Genomic DNA, 22,483 nt, shown 5'->3' on the forward strand with positions numbered 1-22,483 from the left:
ACTAATGACATTGTGCTTCTTTTCACATGCTTCTTGACCATTTGTAGATCTTCTTTGGTGAAATATCTATTGTAATCTTTAAAAAAGTTTTTTAAATTTATGGTACCTTTTTTTTTTTTTTTTTTGCGGTACGCGGGCCTCTCACTGTCGTGGCCTCTCCCGTTGCGGAGCACAGGCTCCGGACGCGCAGGCTCAGCGGCCATGGCTCACGGGCCCAGCCGCTCCGCGGCATGTGGGATCTTCCCGGACCGGGGCACGAACCCGCGTCCCCTGCATCGGCAGGCGGACTCTCAACCACTGCGCCACCAGGGAAGCCCCTAAAAAATTTTTTTTAATTTAAATGTCAGTTGTTAATAGGGTTATTTGCCGTCTTGCTGTTGAGTTCTGAGAGTCCTTTATGTATTTAGTCCCTGATCGCGTGTATGATGTGCCAACGTATTCTCCCCGTCTGCAGCTTGGCTTTTCATTTCCTTAAAGGTGTCTTTTGACGTTTTTAATTTTGATGAAGTGGCCCTCGATATGTGTGACTTTCCCTCTATTGGTGGACGCTGCTTTGGCGCCAGGCATAGCGCAGAAACCACGCTCTGTCCTCACTAGCCCAAGACCCAGGGCAAGTGACAGCACCTCTCTGGGCATCAGTCGCCTCATGTGCAAAAGGGGGACAAGGATAGCGCCCACCTCAGAAAGCTGTGCAAAGCTGTACTTAAAACCGTGCCTGGCGCCCAGTTAGCTCAAAACAACCCTTAACTATGGATTGTGGATCCTTCAGGGAATTTACATTCACTCTTACTTTGGATCCTTACCGCAGCCCTTGGAGCTGATGCTCCTTACTCCATTTTAGGGTGAAAAACAGAGACTCAAACAGCTGAGTGACTTGCTGGAGGTCCCACAGACTGCGAGGGGCCACAGAGGTGTCACCCCAAGTGAGGGTTCCAGACCTGCTGCCTCGCCTCCCAATGGCTGACCCCCGGAGGCAAAGTGAGGCTCCCTCCCTGGACCCAGCAAGCCCAGGCAGAAGCTGTCCCCCGGGGACACTAAACCAGCACGGGCCAGGCCCCAGCCAGCAGGGGATGCAGAGACGAGGGACTCATCACCACTGCCCCAAGCCAAGCCTGTGCTCTGGGGGGAGACGAAGTGAGATTGGAGGGCCCCGGGCGGAGTTGGGAGCACTGAGGAGGGGCCAGACCCAGCCTGGGGTGTGGAAGGGGGCGTCTCAGCCTCTTCCTGGGTGGGGTTAAGCCCTGGGCCCCTTCTGACGGCCTGGCCTCCGGAGCTACAATGCAAGTCTGTGGCTCTCCAGTGATGCTTTCGGGTAGACAGGCCTGCAGACTGGGGTGGCCCCGCCCACGTGGCCCGCCTACCCTTCACCTGGGACCTGTCTCCCCAGGACCTGCGTTGCTTTTCTAACTTCAGGAATTTTCAAACTTGCATGTGGAGAGGAGACAGCACAGCCAATCCCCACATACCCATCACCCGGATCCAACACTGGCCTTTCCAGGGCCATTCTCGTCTGATCTCCCATCCTCTGAATAAATTCCAGGCATCATATCATTGCATCCCCAAATCCTGCAGTACAAGTGCAGACACACACATGCACACAAGGGTTTCCCCAGAAAGAGAGGAACTACCTGCCGCCCACTCCGTACCGGTGGGTCCTGGTGAGAGAGGCCGGCCCTGCCCCTTTGCAGCCAGACGTCCTCAGTCCAGGCCGTTTCACCTCTCTGAGCCCCAGTTTCCTCATCTGTACAATGGGATACCAGTGCCTACTGCCTGGCAAGATGGCTGTGGAGATTAGCCAAGACTGCAGACTGTCTGTGGGTGCACAGGTGGACAGCAGAACAGTAACAGCACAGCGGAGAAGGCTAACCCCAATGTCAGGATGGGAGGGAGGGGAGAGAATGGGATGGGGAGTGACACGCAGATCTTCAAATACCTGCAACAACGAATTCTTGGGGGAAAAAACCTCAAGCAAAGGTAGCAAGTTATAGGTGTATACTTTCTCATACTCTCTGCTTTTTTGGACATTGGAACAGTTCATAAATCTAACTGCAGCGAATTAAAGCTGCAGTTAGATCACGTCTCTGCTTGACACTTAGTAGGAGCCTGGCTCAGCGACCTATTCTCTGTAACAAACATCCCCAAACGTAAGACAGCAGTAACTTAAAACAGCCACCATTGTATATTTGCTCCCAACTCTGTGGGTTGCCTGGGCTCGGCCGGGTGGTTCTTGGGCATCTCATGGCACCGGCTGGGGCTGCTGTCACCTGGTGGGGACTTGCCTGGGCTGGATGTCCAACCTGGCTCACACACATGGCGGGTGTGGGGGACTGGGCGTCAGCTGGGGGCTCAGCCGGAGCTCTGACAGGCAGTCTACACCCGCGCTCTCCCTGTGACTTGGGCGTCTCAGCATGGCGGTGGGGTTCTGAGAGGGAGCCTTCCCGAGAGCAAATCTTCCCAGAGGGAGAAAGCAGAAGCCCCCGGGTCTCCATAGGGCTTAGTCCCGGAAAAGGCACATCATTGCTTCTCTTGCATTCTGTTGGCCGTGCAGTCTCAGGGCCATAGCTGTCAAGGAGGGGAAATAAATGTCACCTTTCAGTGGGGGAGGGAGGAAGAATTTGCAGCCTGCAGCCGTCTTTAACCTACCACTATGATCAACAAATGATTGTTGAATATGAAACTGAATTTCACAGACTTGCCTCAAATAGGGAATTAGCTGCAGGTGAGGCCTGGGGGGTTGTGAATGGACCGATCTCCCCCCTCCCCCCCCACCAGCCCTGCTCCCCACCCTCCTCGACAGCTTGTGGAGCCCCTCTGGGCCCGAAATCCTCCAATGCCACGTGTGACTGGGTAGCGCTCTCTGGGCGTGGGGAGGTCATGCTGTGGTGACCAGGAAGGCCCAGCTTCTCAGACCCTTGCACGGTCTGCTGGCAGTCCAGTGGGTGCAGGACACCCACTCTCCTACCCTGCTGCCTCGGCTGGGGGCTCCCAAGCGCCCCTATTCACAGGCGTCCTGGGCTGGGATGGTCTTTAGCCAGCAACGGCCCCTGCTGAGCCTTGGGCCTACGCTGATGTCCTTCCAGGCTCAGAAAATGTCCGGGGCGAGCACTGTCGTCTCAGCCCTGCCCCTCCCCTCGGCTCCCTCTGGTCCCCTCCCTGGTGTGGCTCCGGTGCTGCCTGGCCTCCACCGCTGTCGTCATCCACGCTGCCCCTTGCTGGCAACTAGAAGGGGCACAGGTGGGCGGGGCTGTGCAGACAGAACTGCCTCCTCCCTGTTCTGGGCTGGGCAACCTTACAGCCGCTCCCTCCCCAGCAGCTGCCCCGGGCAGCTCCCCTGGCTTGGCATTCAAGCAGATGGTTCCCTTTGGGAATGGGCTGTCCACCTGCTGCTCTCCTTGCGATGCGTCTGGTCCTCCGGTCCTCGGAAACCTTCCGAGGACTTGCCGCTCTTTATTGGTTTGTTCAAACCCCCAATGCGTTCCACATGTGTGTCCGGAGTGCCTGCCCTGTGCTCGGCCCTGCGTCCCAGGCCGAGGCTGTGAGGCCAGTGCTGCGGACCTGGTCCCTGTCCTCCGGGGGTTTCCCTGCTAGTGAGACCCAGACCTTCAGTCATCGCATTGATGAACCCACGGCAGCCTGCGGTCTGCCAGGCAAAGGGACACTTGCCTAGATCCGTGAAAGCGGGGGGGAGCTAACTGGACAAGGGCAGGGGGGAAGGACATCTCAGGAGGAGGAGCTGTCCTACAAACATGGTCCTTTTTTGCCCTCCATGGGCCATGCCCTGGACCCAGAACCATCACAGCAAGCGTTTCCTCCTGTTACTCACGCGGGACCCGGCTCCCTTTGGGGGCTTCTCAAAGGCCACCTTCTGCGAGTTCTCATCCACCCTGTCTAAAGTTTTAGCTCCTCTGTTTTATTTTCCCTCCTTAGCACTTAGACTCTGACATCCATAGGGGGCAAGGACTGTCTCGTTCACTCCCTGTATCCTCAGAGCCTGGAACTGTTTCTGACACGTGGCAGGTGCTCAGTGCACGTTGGAATCCTTGTAGAATCATGCACAGGAAGTGGGTCCCCAAGGGGAGGAGAGGGTGGAATTGCTCTAATTACCCTTCTCCTGCGTCCCCTGCAGACCAAGGGGCTGAGAAGGGAGGGCTTTGGGGGACAAGCATCAGGGTCCCAACTTCCCAAATCACCACCCCTCGGGGGCCACGCCTGAGGAATCCCCGCCTCTAGCACCTGCCTTTTCCCAAAGCTCCGGGTGATTCTGATCACAGACAGGCGTGGGCTGCTGCCTTGATCTCCAGGGTCTGTGGGTTCAAGGCTGACCCCTCCTCTTCAGTCACTGCAGCCGCTTCCAGGTGCGCGGTGCAAGGTAAGCCCACTGAGCTGAACTCTCCTCCAGAGCCCGTGGGGTCCCCACCACCAGCTTCCCTTACCCCCCCCACCCCAAAACAGGACCAACTTCCTGGGCACCTCACCTGGCTGCCAGGAAAATGGTGTCCAAGTGAGCGCTCTCTCTTTAAAAAGAAAACCCACTTTATTTCGGAAATTTCAAACACACACAAAAGTAAAGAGAATAGTATAATAAGCCTCCATGTACCCACCACTTAACTTCAACTATTACCAACATTTGCCATTGTTTTCACCTCCCTCTACCCCTCCCACCCTCACTCTGCCACCTTTTTATTTTCCATGTCTTTTAAAGCAAACCTCATCTTCATACTAATTCACTCATAAATACTTTTCCACATGGATCACTAACAGATAAGGGCTTTAGAAAACACAGTGATATCACTATCACAACTATTAACATTAGTAGTAATTTCTTTTTTAAAATTATTTAATTGGCTGCATCGGATCCCAGTTGCGGCGCTCGAGATCTTCTTAGTTGTGGCGTGCGAACTCCCAGTCGCGGCATGCATGTGGGATGTAGCTCCCCGACCAGGGATCGAACCCAGGCCCCCTGCCCTGGGAGTATGGTGTCCTATCCACTGGACTGCCAGGGAAGTCCCAGTAATTTCTTTCTTTTTTTTTTTTTTTTTTTTTTGTGGTACACGGGCCTCTCACTGTTGTGGCCTCTCGCGTTGCGGAGCACAGGCTCCGGATGCGCAGGGTCAGCGGCCATGGCTCACGGGCCCAGCCGCTCCGCGGCATGTGGGATCTTCCCGGACCGGGGCACGAACCCGCGTGCCCTGCATCGGCAGGCGGACTTTCAACCACCGCGCCACCAGGGAAGTCCCAGTAATTTCTTAATATGATCTAATACCCAGACTATGTTTAATTTTCTAGTATCTCACAAATATATTTTTCTGGTTGGTTTGTTCAAATCAGGACGCGTCCAGACCGCACAGATTTGCATTAGGTAGATCTGTGCCTGAAGTCTCTATCCTTCCAAGTGGGCTCTGACCCTCAAATCGAGGTTCTCCGTGGTATCAGCCGATTAACGTACGTGGGAGTTTTTACGGAACAAACACCTATACCTTGGCCCTAACTGGACCAATTAGGTCAGGGTCCCTGGGGTGAACCCTAGCCTGGGTGTTTGCTTCATTCATTTGTATTTATTTACTGGTTGAGCGCCACCCTCGGGGATCCTGGCATGCTGCCAGGGCTGGAACCCACTGGAATACTCTCAGGGGTTCTCAAGGCACTAGCAGTCGTGCCCCCCAGGGTGTCCCCTGGCAACCTCTGGGGAGGTGTTTGGTTGTCACCACTTGGGGAGGGGGCTATGCTACTGACCTTTAGTGGGTAGAAGCCAGGGATGCTGCCCAGGGCAGCCCCCCAATGGCTACAGTGCCCAGGGCAGCCCCCCAATGGCAGATCTAATTATCCAGCCCCGATGTCCAAGTGCTGACATTGAGAATTCCTGAGCCTGGGGCACAAACCCCGGTTCTCAGGCCTCCTGAGGGAGGAGGCAAACTAAGCTGGATTCTTTCCATTCCTTATCTCAACCCCATACAGTCCACGAAACACATCCGCCTGGACCTCCTCACATGAGCCCCGCGTCCCCTCCCCCAGTGCTGAGCCTGGCCGCTCCTCTCTCTGCTTGGGGCAGCAGAGCAGGGCACAGGTCGGAACGCACCACTCAGCGGCGGGATGACCTGTGGCCTCCCTCTGCTGCGGGCCCCACACCTGGGAAATGGAGAGAGCAGGGCTGTCCTGAGCAGGCGGTGACAGCAGGCCACGTGCCTAAGGAGCGCTCAGTCAGTGCCAGTTATGCTGTTCACTGCGGTACCCGGTGTCCTGCGCAGAATAGATGCTCAAAAAGTGCTTACAGAAATGAATGGTCTGTACACTAATAAGCATAAAATAGATAACTAATAAGAACCTGCTGTATAAAAAAAAAAAGAAATCAATGGGTCCCCATTTCTCCTTGTGGGAACTGGGGCCCAGAGACAGGCTGATCTCACAACCAGTGCCCAGCATGCGGCCTGCTCAGGGCTTCTCGGCCCGCAGAAGGGGCCTCGCTTCCGTGACAAGAATGTGGTTGGCTGTGCCCGCCGTCTCTGGAGGCCTCCCCACCCCTTTGTTGCCACCATCACAGGAGACGATGCGAAGCAGCCCTGCCCCACAGCTCCCTGGGGAGGAACCAGGGCACAGGACCCTCGCAGGCCACTTTCCCTTCCGAGGCGGAAGGCAGGGACGGGGACGGGTGGGGGGACATCCAGCCCCTAACCCTGCCCCCCACCTCTGTCCTTCTATTTGGAGGGGGGGGACATGATACATTTCCTGCCTGTCCCTCTGGACTGGATACGCTCAGGGGAACCAAAAGATTGTGATACTTTAGGAATGACTCAAAAGGAGAACACGGCTAGGGCACTGACTGTTATTTAGGAATGACTCAAAGGGAGAACACGGCTAGGGTGCTGACTCTTATTTCCTGCAACCCATGCTTCCCTGCATTCACAGAAGGGGTGTCACTGTCCTGCTCTGAGACTCAGTTTCCCTTTCGAAGCCTCCAGAAGGACACAGAGCAGGGGGTGTGGGGATCTTGGGCTTGTAAGACGGAGCTGGCCGGACAGGCTTGTGACAATGACATGGGAAACACTTGCTAGGGGTTGGCTTTGTTCTTCCTGGCACGCTGGGTAGGTGCCTGCAGAGGTCTCCTCTCTGTGGGAGGCCTCCTGAGAAACCCACTTGGTAAAAGGCCTCTGCACCCACACCTCTGGGAACTGGGTAATGACTACCAGCTGGGCGTCCTCAGAAACCCGAAGGCGGCCCAGCGGCCAGGAGGCAAGTCCTAACACCCTCCAGCTGGGCCGCGCCCCCTGGTTCACCCCCAGAAGTGGGGTGCAAAAGCATGTGTGGCGAGCCAAAGGGCCAGACGCTGACACCGGGGAAGCTGCCCTCTGATCACGAGGGCCATCTGAAGCCCCACAGGCCAGCGACTAGCCGGGGTGGGGAGAGGGTGCGTACTGTCAACGTGTCCCCAGGGCCCAGGGTGGGGGTGGCGAGATGCTGGAGCCCCACACCTCCCCCCTCCCCTCTCCGCAGCCTGGCGGTGGGGCCTGCTCAAGCACAGGCGTCCGGTGTGGAGGGAACCCCGAGGCTCAACTTCCACCACCCAGGGCTGGGGGGGCACAGCCGCAGGGGACCCGGCACCCAGCCTCGGAAGGGGCGCGCGGCCGAGAGCGCCCCCCGGGCCGCGGCCCAGACCTTCCCTGGGTTCCCCCTTTTCGACCTCACCCTCGGGCCGGGGCGAGAGGAAACTAAGGAGGGTAGGGGAGTCCGCGAGGCCGGAGGCGCGGGCGCCCGGCGCACCCCTGGCCCGCTCCCTAAGGAGGCGGCGGGCGGTACCCGCTCTGCCCCCGCGCCGGGCCGGTGAGATCCGGCGCCCGCGGGCGAGGCGGGGCCGCCGTCAGCACCGCCCTCGGGGGCCAGGGAGGGGGCGGTGGGAGGCGTGCGCGCGGCGTGCTACCCGGCCCGGGCCAGGAGCTCCGCTGCTCTCTCTTGAAGGCTTGTCGCCGCGGCCCCTCGAGCCCGGCTGCCGCCGCCAGCGGCGCCGGGGCGGGCCCCACAGTGAGCCCACCAGGAAGCGGTGAGTGCCCTGCGCCGCGCTCCCCGGTGCCTGGCACGGCGCTGCCCACCCCACCCTTCTAGAAGACGCCGCTCTTCCCGAGAGCCGCAGCCCCGCCGAGCAGCGTCCACGCCCCGCCAGCCCCCGCGGCGGGAGTGGCGTCCCTGGGGCGGGCGGGGGCCCCGGGGGGCGGCGGGGGACCCTCGCGGGCTCGGGCGTGCCCCTCCAACTTCTTGCAGACTTTTCTGCGGATACGCGGGTTTGGGGAGAGTTGGGCCTCCTCCGGCCGTGTTGCAGCTTAAGACTGGGCGGGTCGGGGGAGGGGTGTGTCCCCGCGCTTGGAAGCCTCCGGCCCCCCACTCCCCACCTGCCACCCCGCGCTGTCACGAGCTCCTGGGGGACGGACCAGACCGCCACTCCTGAAAGCTGGAAAGGAGCCCGGCGGGGGGTGGGGGCAGGAGGCCTCGAGAGGAACCATTTCCCCTCTATCGAGTATTTCAGAATATATTATTTATGAACCGCCTCACTTAGGGGCCCCCTTCGCTCCCAGAGCATCAAAGCAGGTTTGCAATCTCGAAAGGCGATTTGAGTGTGAACGCACTCGCGACTCTCCGGGCCTGCTGAGCTCAGCGGACCTGGGGGGAGGCACTCCTTACAAAGGATGACCTGTAGCCCGGCGTGGCCAGCCTGGTGGGCGGGGTCAGGGCGGCTGGGACCTCTCTCAGACTGCCCCCCGGCTCAGAAAAGTCTGTGCAAGCTGAGCCTCCTTGTCTCACTGAGGATGGGGTGGGGGACGAGGAGGTGAAGGCAGCCCGGTGGAAGCGCTCCTGTGATTGTGCAGCCTTTGTGAAAAAACACCCCATCTTACAGATGAGGAAACTGAGGCTCGGAGTGGCCCACCTGGATTGGCAGGCTCCAGGGTTTCCTGCACAGCCCCCAGGGGCGCTTGGGGAGCCCTTGTCCCAGGCCAGGTTAACTCCAGAAAGCACCGTGTTACCTGTCCAGGCCACACCCACCTTGGGTTCTGTGTCCCCACCCTGGATGGGAGGGAGGCCATGTATTTATGGAAAGACTTAATCCCTCTGCCCGCCCCAAGGAGGCTGAAACCTCCACCAGGCTAATCTCCTCTCCCTGGAAGCCTTTCTCTTGGCCAGTGGGGTGCCCTCCGTGGGCCCTGAGGTTGAGAACACCTGTGGACTTCCCCTCAGGGGCCACGGAAAGACGGCGGTGCTATTGAATGTCTATTGAGCACTAAATGACGGTACCCATCACCTGCGTTTTCTGTGTTCATTCTCTGACCTAATGCTGTTATCTCCATTTTACAGATGAGGACGCAGAGGCTTGTAACGATAAAGTGACTGATCCAAGGTCACGCGCGGGCGGTAAGTGGCAAGGCCGGGCCTTGGACCCCTAGCCCTCACGGCGTAGGACCACCAAGTACGAGCCTTCCCCCACGGAAATATTGTTAATGTATAATGTACACACAATAATGTGTAGACATGAAAAGTGTACCCCCAGATCAAGAAACAGAAATTCCACAGGAACCCACTCGTACCCCATGGAGCCGCAGTCTCCCCTGGGAGCCGTGGGTGGTTCTGTGTGTACCACAGGCAGTGCCACATTGTAGGTACTTTTTAGTTGGTGCAAAGAACACAATAGTTTACTTTTCTCTTTGCACTGCAAACCTGCAGGGAGTGATTAGGAGTTTGTGACTCCTAACTTCAAGGTTGCTGTAAAAACAATGACATGTTTTCTACTTAACCCCATGATGAATTAACCATTAGCCTAACTTCTAGTACAGTACCTCTTATTTTGAAACATTTTTATTGATGTATAACATAGGGAAAGTTGCACAGATCCTAAGTGTTGAGTTTAATCTCCCAGAGGCCCCGAGGTGGCAGTGGGCTAGTATTGTGCTCAGGCTTACATGGGCAGTCAGCGGAAGGCCACGGCTAGACCCCAGGTGGCCCAAGACCCTGCCGGGTGACAGCGAAGCGGGTGGGGATTTTGGTGGGCACCTTGCCCCCGCCCCCAGGCCCATCCTCTTTCGCTTCCCGTCGGCAAGCAGCTGTGGGCCAGGCCTCCTGCAGGTGTGTGGGCTAAAGCCAGGGAGAGGCTCGTGTTTGCACTCTGTGTACCAGGATGGGAAGCATGTTAACGCTCGTAGCATCTGTTCCCAGCACAGTCCCTTTGGCTGGTGTTGCAGGAATTCTAATCCTGTTGCAAAAGGAAAGTGCATTTTTTAAAAAAGGAAGAAAACCAAGATGTGTCGCGTGCCTGCTGGGAGCCCTGACTGGCCAGTCTGTTAGTACGTCTCCCCTGTGTTTGCAGTAAGGAAACAGGCACGGAGAGCTTACCCAGACTCCCCCAGCTGGGAGGGGAACCTGACTCCATCTGCTCTGGTGGGTCCACCCACCTAGGCAAAGGGTCACATTCCTCAGCTATGATTCTTCACACCTGGCCTCTCCTTGGTCCTCAAGTGAGATCTTGGTTCGGGGTGTGAGGCCCTGTGCCTGGGCTGAGTCATGACCTCCACGCAGCTACTCTGATTTCATCTGGGAGCTTGACTCCCCAGAGACCAAGTTCAGGCTTCTAGCCCGACGCTGCCTTTCACTGACTTTCCCTTTCTACATGGCCTCATCTGGGAAACCCAGGTGACAGCCTTTGTGTAGGGTTGCCAGGTTTAGCAAATTAAATGCCCAGTTCGATGTGAATTGCAGATAAATGATAGATGATGATTAGTGGGGGTATGTCCCATGCAGTAGTCGGGCATCCTGTATTTTATTTGACCAGTTTCAGTTCCAGATCTGCAGGATTCATGCCGGGAGGGGTTTTATTTCATCCTCTACAGCCCAACCTCCATGAGCCACCAAAGCAGAAACTGAAGGGACTCAGCCGACCTTGGCCAGAATTCTACAAGCAGGGTGCCTTCGGCCCTTGGGTGGTTCTTGTGTCTCCGGTACACAGGGCTACATCTTCTTTACTTTTTACTCTGTGCAGACAACACATTTGTTGACTGTTCTCTTCATATTGCAAACCTGCAGGGGGTGAGCTGGCCAGCACTCACGGCTGCGAGCTGGTCGTTTGTGGCCCTTACCTGCAAGGCGGCTATAAAGACAGCAACGGACACCTTGGCAAGGTGTGTCCTTTCCCCATGGCTTTAGAGAGGCCGTGTGGGGTGCAAAGCAGCAGATATCCCATCTATCTCTCCACCTCTCAGGGGAGGGGCAGACCCCCTGCAGAAGGACGTAAGTTTTTATCACTCGCTGCCCATCCCTGTCACCAGAGAGGATCCTGTCGTGGCCATTTGGCGGTAGGGAGATTTTTATGCCTGGGTGCAAGAAAGAACCTGTTCTAACTCAGGCTGTTGTGCAAATAAGTAACAATCCGATATTTTGAATGGAACATAAACAGACCCCGATTCAATATGAAAGGGAGGTTTTTCACACTCCTGCGAATGTGTGAAAAGAGAGAACATTTATACCTAAACTAGCAATTCTCTTGGGTCCGACTGCTTCCCTACCATCGTGCCAAGCTAAGGGGGCCCCCTCTCGTGAAATCTTTCCTTTCAGCCCATTAAATTTTTATTTTCTAATTACAAAAATGTGTATCTTTGTAACAAATTCAGACGGTGTAGACCTCCGCGAGTAGAATGATAGACACTTAAGCGGTGTGGCGAGATCAGCCGGGCTAGGGGCTGCGGTGTGGCGAGATCAGCCGGGCTAGGGGCTGCGGCTCCCTGGCCGCTTGACCGCTTGGAGCTCCGTTCCCTCCTGTGTACATTGGGGATGGGCATGATGTTATCTCGTCGGGTGTTGTCAGGGTTAGGAACTCTTGTAATGGGCTCGGCCTCTTGAAAGCATTAGCCTGACATCTGTCAGCTGTGATGGTGGCGTTTGGGGGGATATAGCCCCACTCCCCACAGTTAGGTGTCGGTGTGGCTACCGTTTGGACAGATGAAGCATCAGGCTTGCCTTCCTCATCGCCAGACATCCCATCCCATCCCACATACGGGGGTGTCTCCCACAAAAGCATCTTCCATCTCTGCAGGGGGCTGCCCCCCCAGCCCACTCACGAAGGGAGCAGAGTGGATGGGGCTCTGCCCACAGTCCTACATAAATCACCCTGGGGAACGATTCCTTCTGCTGCAACAGGCCACACCTCGGAATCCGGGACCACGTGGCAGGGTGCCCCTGGTTCTGTTCCCACACAGCACCCTCAGAGGGTGCTGAATGGTGACATGATGACATGTATGCTTGACAGTGAGGTGATGATGACGGTGACACCTGTCCCAGGCCCTGTCCTGGAGGCTGGGCCTGGATGCCTGATGAGGACACAGAGCCTGGGAGGCAGAGCATCAGCGTCTCAGGCTCAGAGAGGGAAATGACTGGCCTAAGGTCACACAGCTTGCACAGACTCCCAGTTCCTCTCAGCCACTCCCACCTTCCTTCTGCCCCTGTGGGGCGTTACAGCAACGTGCACTGGGATAAGAAAAGTCGGTTAGTGAAAACTCCATTTGGGAATTCTAGAAACCAGAAATAGAATCACTACACGTAGACAAGGCCTCTTGATGCGACATTTACCCGACCCTGGCACGGCTTCCTGTCCCCCAGTGTCTCCTGAATCCAGGCTGCCAGGTCCTCTCCCTCCTGCTTTCTTCTTTCTTTCCCTGAGTGCTTTGAGATAGACATTTATTTATTTATTTATCTATTTATCTATTTTTGGCTGCGTTGGGTCTTCGTTGCTGCGCGCGGGCTTTCCTCTAGTTGTGGTGAGCGGGGGCCGCTCTTCGTTGCGGTGCGCGGGCTTCTCATTGCGGTGGCTTCTCGTTGCAGAGCGCGGGCTCTAGGCACGTGGGCTTCAGTAGTTGTGGCACACGGGCTCAGTAGTTGTGGCTCGCGGGCTCTAGGGCGCAGGCTCAGTAGTTGTGGCGCACAGGCTTAGTTGCTTCGCAGCATGTGGCATCTTCCCGGACCAGGGCTCGAACCCGTGTCCCCTGCACCGCAGGCGGATTCTTAACCACTGCGCCACCAGGGAAGCCTGCAGAGATAGGTATTTTTAAGGTCACAAGACAACTTTGGGGATAAAACCCGTCAATTCAGGACTATTTTCTGGGAGGAACAGTGTGACACAGCGCTTTCCCCCAGCGAGAGCTGCAGTCCCTGGCTGCCCCTCCAGCCACATCAGAGAAGTTGTAGGAAAGCCCGATCTGATGCTCCAGCTGCGGGGGCTGGGTAACTCTGGTTGAGCTGCGCTCTGCTTTCCTTTCCTTTGTTGAATGCTTCTCTTGAAATAGTTTCAAGCTTGCAGACAACGTGTGGGAACAGGAGGTGCTACTGTGTATCCTTCACCGTTTGCCCACCGTTGCTTTATGGGCTTGAGGCCCGTTAAGATTTCTGGCCGAACTCTGTGAGTGAAGCTGCAGAAATGATGGCCCTGGAACCTGAACACTTCAGTGTGTGTTTCCTAAGAACAAGGACTGTCTCTTGCAAAGCACAGCCCAATGATCAAAATCAGAAAACTCGACACTGGCCTCATACCGTCACTTCCTAGGCAGTTGTCTTTCTTTTGACCATTTTATTACTTTTCAGACAGACACAAAAGTATGTCACGAACTCCCATGTCCCAGCTTCAACAGCAAATGGCGTCCCCAGCTCCCCCCACAGCACTGCCACTGTTTTTCTGTTGTATTTGACAGCAAAGTCGTGACATCACTTTATCAATGAGGACTTCAGCACGAATCACTGTTTTATAAACCCTGCGCTGGGATGTGTTGTAAACTCTATTGGGTGGGTTGTGACCAGCACTTAGCTGAGACAGAATGGAAGAGCCATAGACTGTGGAATCAGAGTGCTGCGCACAGCGTCTGTACAGTTGTGATGTTAAGTGTGCCTAGCAGGGGTCCCGACCTCAGGGGCAGACCGCTGGGCAGGAGACCCAGCTTGGGGGAGAGTGGTGGGGTGGGCAGAGACGACGGAGGTAAGCTCTGCGGTTGGCTTGAAATTCCGATCCCACCATCTGCTCCCCGTACGACCTTTTTGCAGGTTAACTAATAACCTCTTGGTGCCTCAGTTTCCCCATCGGCAAAGTGAGGGTAGGAACGGTCCCAATCTCACCGGGCTGTTGTGAGGCTTAACTGACCGTGAATCTCTGTCAAGTTTCTCTGGAGGGTGCTGGGCACATAGCAGATGCTCAGAAAGGTGCCCAGTGTGCCCATAGGTCTGCTCTGGGGCTCTCTCTCCTCCAGCCCCAGTCCCCCTTTCTCCTAAGGAAGGATGCATTCTCCCTGGCATCTCATCTTGCACACTAGAGTCCCCCCACTGCCCCCCACCCCGGGAGCTTTTGAAAATCCCAGTGCCAGGCCGCACCGCAGGCCAATTACCAGGAATCTCTGGGGGAGGGACCCAGGCCTCTGTGTTTTTGGAAAGCGCCTGGCGACCGGCTCTCACGCTGCTCAGAACATCACCCGGTTCTTGCTGGGATGCAGCTCCTGAGCGTGCGGGTGGGCGGGGTCTGAGAGCCCACGCTTTTCACAGCCTCCCCGTGGGCGTGCTGGAGCTGCCAACCCGACCTGACCTGACCGGGAGCAGTTCTGAGCGGTGGGGCCCTGGAGAAGAGGCTCCAGTGGGAAAACACCACCTCCCTCCCCTCCATCACTGTCAGAAATAACGGCAGCCCACGCTTCTGGGACCTTTGCTGTGCGCCGTGCAGAGCAAAGCCCTTTCGCAGTCGCCCCCTCCCGACACCCAGTTGACACCATTGCACGCGCATCAGCCCCGTTTTACAGATAAGGAGAGTGAAGGCTTGGCAGGTTGAGAAACCTGCCTGCGGTCACATGGCTGAGCCAGGCTCGGGTCCCAGCCAGGGAAACGTTTCCCTTAGCACACAGCTGCCCTGAATCTGTTCCCCAAGGTGTCTGTCTGTCCGCCCTCCCTTTCTCTCCCTCTCTCCCTCCCCCTCCCCCTCCCCCTTCCCTCCCTCCTAGTCCCCCAGTCCATCCCCTAGTGGACGTCTCCTGTCCACCTCCTGCCGGCCCACAAGTTCAACCTGGCTAAATTGAAGCCTTTATCTCGGCCCCTCCTGCAGACCGAGCCCTCTCACAAGCCTGAGCCTGTGCATCACCCCAACTTCCAGCTGCTTCCCCCTCCGTACCCTCACTGCCCCGCTGTCTTCACCACTCAGGCTCCACAGTTTCTGGCCCAGCGCCGAGCTGCTCTGACCTCGAGGGGCCTTGTTAAAATGCTGATTCTGGCTCAGTGCATCCAGGTAGAGCTGAGATGCTGCATTGTTAACAAGCTCTTGGTGCCAGGGCTGCTGGTAGCGAGGGCCTGGGGGGAGGAGACGGGCCTGCACAGCCCCCTAGAATGTGGAGGCTCCTAGGAGTGCTCAGAATAACCTCTGAACTGTGTAACCAGCCTCCAGAGACCCCACGGTCCGGCTCAGCTTTGGCCCTTCTGTGGCCTGTACCTGCCCGCCCCCCCACCCCCACCCTCTGTTTCCTCCCGTGGGCCACGCCCCTCTTGTCCTCTGGGCCGTGGTACATTCTGTCCCTGCAACACACCTCTGTTGCTGCCAGTTTGCCTACATTGAGGTGCGGGGTCCCATGTGGCCTTGAATCCACTTGTGTTGGGTCTTCTGAGACCAGACGCCAGGATGGGAAATGTGCAAAGGAAAGTATCAATAAGGGAAACAGGGAAGGGGGCTGGGAGGTCTGAGCCCAAGGAGCAGCGAAGCGCGGCAGAGAAAGCAAGGAGCGGCTGGGGTGAACCCAGGGGCAGCCGGCAAAGCCAGCGGTGGCCGGCAGGGGCGCCTGCCTTGGGTCTCGGCCTCGCGCAGGACAAAGAGGCGGCGGGCTTGCGAGCACAAGGGCCCGCCAGAGATGTGTGGGCGCTGCTCGCGGCCACCCCCCGCCGCTGCCAGCCTAGCACACAGGTGCCCTGGGAGGCAAGGGATCCCCGACTTCACCCTCTCAGAGAGCCTGCAAGAGCCTCACAGACCCCTGTGGGCGGGCGGGGGTCAGGGCAGCAGCAGCTTGGAATCCCAGCTCCACTCCTTCTAGTAAGCTGAGTGGCCTCAGGCAGCTGCTGACACCTCTCTGAGCCTCGATTTCCACATCCGTAAAACGGGGGCAGTGATAGCACTTCCCAGGGGCGCACCCGAGGCTTGAGTGTCGAGCCGCTGCCTCTGTTCACCCATCAACTAGTCGGAATGCTTAGGACCATCCCCTTGCAGGGAGATCGTGGGAACGGGCTGGGAAATTTTAACACTGGGGACTGGGGTCCCTTCATCTGTTAGATCTCTGAAGAATTTGCATTTTAGAAGAGGGGCAGCATTGTAACAAAAGGCACACCCATTTTGCGAGCTCAGGGCCCCCTTGTCCCCAACGCCAGCCACGCTCTGCTGGTTCTGCCTCATCTGCCCGGGCCAGGCCTCACCGGCACCTTCACTGGCTCCTACGCCGCTCTGGGCCTCCTCCGGTATATTTAGCTTTGAGGCGCCTGAAAGTTTTTTCCGCCAGCACACCCTGGGCTCTGAGCAAATGCAGCCCAGCTGTAGCGGGCAAGCGCCTCGGCCGCGGCTTCTCTCCGCTGCTACTTCCTGTTGTGCACCCATCAGGACGGGGGCGGGGCCTGGACACGCGTGGCCGATACAAACAAGCCTCTCCTCTCCTCAGGCTGCAGAGGCACCGACATGGGGCTGAAGCTGACCTGCCTGAAAGGTAAGCGGGTGGCTCTCCCTCCAGCCCTTAAGGGGGGCGGGGCGGGGGAGGTGGGGGGAGGCAGGAGAGAGAGTGGACCCTGAGACCCCACTGTTGCCGTCCCTGAGACGGAAGGTGCACGCCCACTGAAGGAGCACCTGTGCGCAGTAGGCGCCGTGCGAGTGCGCTGAGCGCTCCTCCAGGCCTTCCGCTTCCCTGGAGCTGAGTGATGGGGGAACGTCCCAGGGCCCCCCCACGCTTTGGTTGGCCCCTCGGAGGGATGAATCCCAGGCTGTGCAGAGTCAGGGGGTAAGAGGTCCTGGAGAAAGGTGCCACGGCCGCACGGGGGTGTTTGCTGTCCACCCCGAGGGGCCTGTTATCACTGAGATAGGTGGTCCCACCTGCCGGGTGCCGGGGAAGGAGGGCTGGGAGAGGGGAAAGGCCAGCGGGGAGAAAGTTCTAGGACACTGAGTCATTGAGGGGTGATACGGGCGCCGGCGGAGGCAGCCCAGACCTCTGTCTCGTGCTCTGGACCCTTCGGACCAGCGTCTGGATGTCTCAAGGGCACCTCAGACCCACACGGCCCACGCGAAGCTCATTATGGGGTGACGAATGCTCCCACCCCACGTCTCCCCAGCCTGAAATCTGGGAGTCGCCCTGGTGCCCCCTTGCCCACGTACAGCACTCCTACCAGCCCCTGACTCCCCTCCTGCCTGTCTCAGGCCTTTCCCCAGCTCCATCCTCTGGCACAGGAAGTCAGGAGGTATGGGAGGGGCCCCCCCAGGATGAGGGACCAGCCTTCAAGTCCTGCAGCTGGGATGAGTGAGCTCCAGTGAGCCTCTGGTTGGCCCTCGGGGGGAGGCAGGGCATCTTGACGGACAGCTCCTCCAAGACTGTGGGCCAGTGGGGAGCAGTGGTCCCCCTGGACGAGCGGGGGGAGGTGTTTGTTGAGCGGGCATCCGGAAGGGTTAGCTCCGAACGCTTGGCGCTCAAGGACCCTTTTCCCTTAGATTTTGCTGTGGGTCTCCCCAGTGCCGGGCACAGAGCAGGCGTTCAGGACAAGCGTTTTGTTTTGGTTTTTGATTGTGGTAAAATACGCATGAGATGAAATTTGCCATCTTACCCATTTTTAGGCATACAATTCAGTGGCATCGAGTACATTCACATTGTTGTGCAACCATCACCCACCATCCGTCTCCAGAACTTCTCCATCTTCTCCAGCTGAAACTCGGTCCGCATTAAACCCTGACTCACCCTTCCCCTCCCCCAGCCCTGACCCCTACAGCCTACTTTCCGTCTCTGAATTTGCCCCCTCCGGGTGCCTCACATAAGTGGAATCCTACGGCCACTGTCCTTTTGTGTCTGGCGTAACTTCACTCAGCATAATGGGGAAGCTTCGTCCATGTTGTAGCAGGTGTGTCAGAATAGCTTTCCTTTCCGTGGCTGAATAATATTCCGTGGTGTGTGTAGCCCACGTTTGGTTTATCCGTTTATCCCTTGATAGAGACTGGGCTGCTTCCACACTTGGCTGTGTGTCAGGACATCTTTGACAAACCGAGGTCCTGGAGGGGCCTCTGGGGACCCCTTGCCTTCCAGCCCGAGGCTGGGGGTCGGCCAGGGGAGGAGACCCAGGAGCTACAGCTGCTGAGGATCCCTGGGAGAGCCCCCCACCTGCAGGACTGAAGCCCGGGCAGCAGGCCGGGTGCCCCTGGGCTGGGAGCTTTTCAAAGGGCCCCGACGGAGCTGGGCGCTGGGAGGGGTACGGGAGCTGGTGGCGCCCAGCGAGGGGCGCTCATGCATCTTTCCTCACTGGCGCTCTGGAGCTGGCCCACCGCCTTCTCCCTCCCCCAGCCCCACCCCCCAGCCTTGGTCTCTGGAGGTGACAGGCCCACACAGGGTTAGGTGTGACTCAGGGCACAGGGGTTGGGGGGAGCACAGAACCCCTCTCCCTGTGCTTCACCAGGATGACCCAGGCCCCCCAGCCCAGGAGCCCTGGGTCCTCTCCCTCTTGGGAACCTCTTTCGTACGGGGAAGTGCAGAGGGCTGGATGCCTGCGCCGGTGAAGTTCACGGTTATCCGTGTCCCTTCCCTCGCTGCCCACAGGTGTGCTTCCGCCTGGTTGTTGGTGCTGGGACGTGCAGTTTGCGCACGGTCTCCTGTTTATATTTTGTTTAATGTTGGGTGCGAGTGCTGCACGTCTCCAGCCAGTATCACTTTCACGATTCTTTAATGCCTGTGTGTGTCCATTTCTGCCAAGAGTGGGTCTTTGGGTTGTTCCCAGCGTGTTGCTTTCGTGGACCATGTCATTTTGATCATCTTTGCTTTCTAACTTTTTTTTTTTTTTTTTTTTGCGTTATGTGGGCCTCTCACTGTCATGGCCTCTCTCGTTGCGGAGCACAGGCTCCAGACGTGCCGGCTCAGCGGCCATGGCTCATGGGCCTAGCCGCTCCGCGGCATGTGGGATCCTCCCGGACCGGGGCACGAACCCGTGTCCCCTGCATCGGCAGGTGGACTCTCAACCACTGCGCCACCAGGGAAGCCCGTCTAACTTTTTAAAATTAGTATTTGTTTGAGGTAAATTCCAGAAATCAGAATGACCTGGTCAAGTAATATGGATAAATGGTGGCTTCTTCCTGGGGGCTTGGCCCAGGCAAGGCCCTTTTCTGTGCCTTCTGAGTGGGTCAAGTCATCCATCCCTCCTCCCACCACGAAGTGAGTACTTCTAGGATTCCCAGTTTTCAGGTGAGGAAGCTGAGGAACAGAGAGGTCATGCAGTTGCCCGGGGCCACACAGCTGGGACCCAGGTGGGATTGGAACCCAGGCGGGCTGTCCCTGAAGCCCAGCTTTAGCCTCCGCTGGTATGGCCTCTTCAGAGGAAAACATTTTAATTCAACACTTGAAGTGACCACTGTAGCTAGAGGCTTTATCCACACCCTCTCCTAAATCTTCACATTAACCCTAGAAGACGATGTTTTAGTTTCCTGGGGCCATTGTAACAAATTACCGCAAACTGGGGGGCTTAAAACCACAGAAATCTATTTTCTCACAGTTCTAGAGGCCAGAAGTGTGAAATCAGAGTGTCAGCAGGGCCGTGCTCCCTCTGGGGGCTCGAGGGGAGAATCCTTCCTGCCTCTTCTGGCTCCTGGGGGCTCCAGGCATCCTTGGCTTGTGGCTGCATCCCTCCTGTGTCTGCCTCTGTCTTCACCCGGCTTCCTCCCCTGTGTTTCCCTGTGTCCTTTCTCTTAGAAAGACATTGTTCTCCCCTTTGTCTTATGGAGACACCCATCTTTGGACTTAAAGCCAGTCTTAAATACAGGATGATTGCGTCACAAGATCCTTAAGTAATTACATCTGCAAAGACCTTATTTCCAAATAAGGTCATATTTTGAAGTTCTGGGTAGATGTGAATTTGGAGGGAACTCTACTCCGCCCACCACAAGTCACTTCACCTCTGAGCCTCCTGCGTGTGGGACAAGCACGTAGCTCTCTGTCTTATTTTTAGAACGTGCTCATTGCCTGTCTGGCAGTAAAGACTCAGCCCAAGGTGGGCGATCACGAGAGTGTGACATGGGAGACAGCAGCACAGCTGGGCCCAAGTCCTTTTGTTTCTGGTTCCAGAGGAGGGTGGGCACAGCGGGACGCTTTGAGTGGGGGCCTTGTGCTCAAGGGCCTGGCTGTAGCAGCTGTGACCCGTGGGGACGGTCCGCCGTCCAGAGAGCACCTCCCTCGCACTTTCTCACGTAAGGGCTGGCGTGTCTGTCCCCGTGATCCGGGCCCTGTTCGCTGAACGTCTTCCCCCAGTTTGCTCATCTCGTCCTCACTACAGCTGGACAACGTAGGTAACATTATAGATGGGGAGACCGAGGCACAGGGACAGAGGCTGGAGGCCCCAGGGCCGGTCAGGAGGGGCTTGGCTCAGCAGGCGGTGGGGAGGGGGGAGTGCTTTTCCTGCTCTCTGAGCATGTCTGTCCCGGTCGGCCTCAGGTGGCACTGCCAGGAAACATGATGGGGCCGTGTGGCTCTCAGCGGGGCGTCCCCGGCCTGAAGCCTGGACTTAACATCTTGCATTAGAGTGGTACATTCATTACAGTCAGTGAACCAATACAGATAACATTATTTTAACTAGAGTCCATACTTTATCCTAATTTCCTAGTTTTTACCGAACATCCCTATTCTGTCCCCCGATCCCATCTGGGACCCACCTTACGTTTAGTCATCACGTCTCCTTAGGCCCCTCTGGGCTGGGCCAGTGTCTCAGAAGTTCCTCGTCTTGGTGACCTTGACTGTCCTGAGGAGGACAGGTCGGGTGCTTTGAGGATGCCCCACTGTAGAGATTCGGCTGCTGTCGGGGCTTTTGTAGAGTCTGTTTTGTGGAGTGTATGATCACGTTGAGGGTGGGGAGTGAGGAGGACACAGGTGCATTCCCCAGGACACTGGGCACTGGGGGCCCTGACTGCTCGGGCATCTTTCCTGGCTCCCTTCTGGGGCTCAGAGCCTCCGCTCCCCGTAATCCAGGTTTAGGTGGTTGGGAGGTGGCAGTTACAATGCCGATTTTTCTGATTGGTGTTTGGAGGCCCGAGACCAGCCCCGGACCACAGCAAAAGTGAGAGTCACCCCGCACTGCCCCATTCGAGTGCAAACACATGCTTCCAGCTGTCCCGCAGCGGGGTCCAGAGTTGGTCGAGAGATTGTTCATCACACAAACACTGATTGTGTCCCTACTGTGTGCCAACCCACAGCCGGGTGTACAGGGCTTCAGGGCTGAGCAAGGCGGCCACGGTCACTGAACCCCTGGAGCCCAGAAAGTAAGGAGGAGATGCACGTTACTTGGAACCGACGTCCGAGCACAAGCTGCTCTGTGCTAGGACAGAGAGCACCACCCAGCCCACCCAGCCCGGGGGTGGTACCGCTGAGGAAGCCGCACGCCTGGCGGAGCTGGCCTGCGAAAGAGTGGGACGGGACCGTGTCCCAGGCCACACGCACTCCCCAGGCAAACGCCAGAAGCAGGAAGGTGTCAGAGGGTTTGAAGGGGGATGGCGGGTGGGCAGACCGAGGACTGCTCTGGCCGGATGGGGCTGGAGGAAGCTGGGGTTTAGTCATCTTCGGGGACAGGAGCGCAACACAAGGGTAGGAGACAAAGGCATTCGTTTGGCTAATACATCTTGAGCAGTTTTCAGAACCGTGCTGGCTCCGTACTTTTAAAGGGAAGGTCACACGGTGGGATCCACCCCGAGGTAGAGAATGGCCAAGGCTCGATATGTTAATTTGCTGAGGTTTAGTGTTCCCACCTGTGAAATGGGCCTGTGGAGATCCTGGGGTGTCCCTAACCTCGCCACCCCTGCGCACCCTGGAACAGAGCCCGACACACAGCAGGTGCTCTCTCCCCCTGGAGGATCGGCCCAGGCCAGAGCTGTGCTCCTGTGTGACTTTTCATTTGTTCGGCAAACGGTCCTTGAGCGCCTGCCACGTGCCGGGCACTGCACTGGGTCCAGGGACACAGCAGCGACAAGCACGGCTCCCCTGCCTCCACGTACAGGGGACAGAAATGAATGTGTGAACACGGGACCCGGGCTGGTAGACTTTGTGGTGAGAGCTGCAAAGGGGGTTGAACAAAGAGGTGCAATAGAGGGGCTTGAGGTAAGTGAAGGCCTCTCTGTAGTGCCGACACTGGAGCCAGCCACGCAACGCAGGGAACAGTGTCTAGGCAGAGGGAACAGCAACAAAGGCCCTGAGACCGGAACAGGCTTGGTGAGCTGATGAGCAGCGAAGAGTCA

At 57.4% G+C, this 22,483-nt stretch overlaps 1 protein-coding gene across 1 annotated transcript in view; it reads left to right on the forward strand.

Annotated features, from left to right (window-relative positions):
• Nucleotides 1-7,886: 7,886 nt before the first annotated feature.
• C20H16orf74 (chromosome 20 C16orf74 homolog) overlaps nt 7,887-22,483 on the forward strand; it is a 30,510-nt gene continuing 15,913 nt past the window's right edge. The window contains exons 1-3 of the mRNA XM_033406333.2: nt 7,887-8,032; nt 9,337-9,448; nt 16,686-16,730. Of these exons, the coding sequence (XP_033262224.1) occupies nt 16,703-16,730 (28 nt within the window). The 5' untranslated portion in view covers nt 7,887-8,032; nt 9,337-9,448; nt 16,686-16,702. The remainder of the gene's footprint in view (nt 8,033-9,336; nt 9,449-16,685; nt 16,731-22,483) is intronic.

The sequence above is a fragment of the Orcinus orca genome, chromosome 20 (genome assembly GCF_937001465.1).
Source record: "Orcinus orca chromosome 20, mOrcOrc1.1, whole genome shotgun sequence".
Lineage (NCBI taxonomy): Eukaryota > Metazoa > Chordata > Mammalia > Artiodactyla > Delphinidae > Orcinus > Orcinus orca.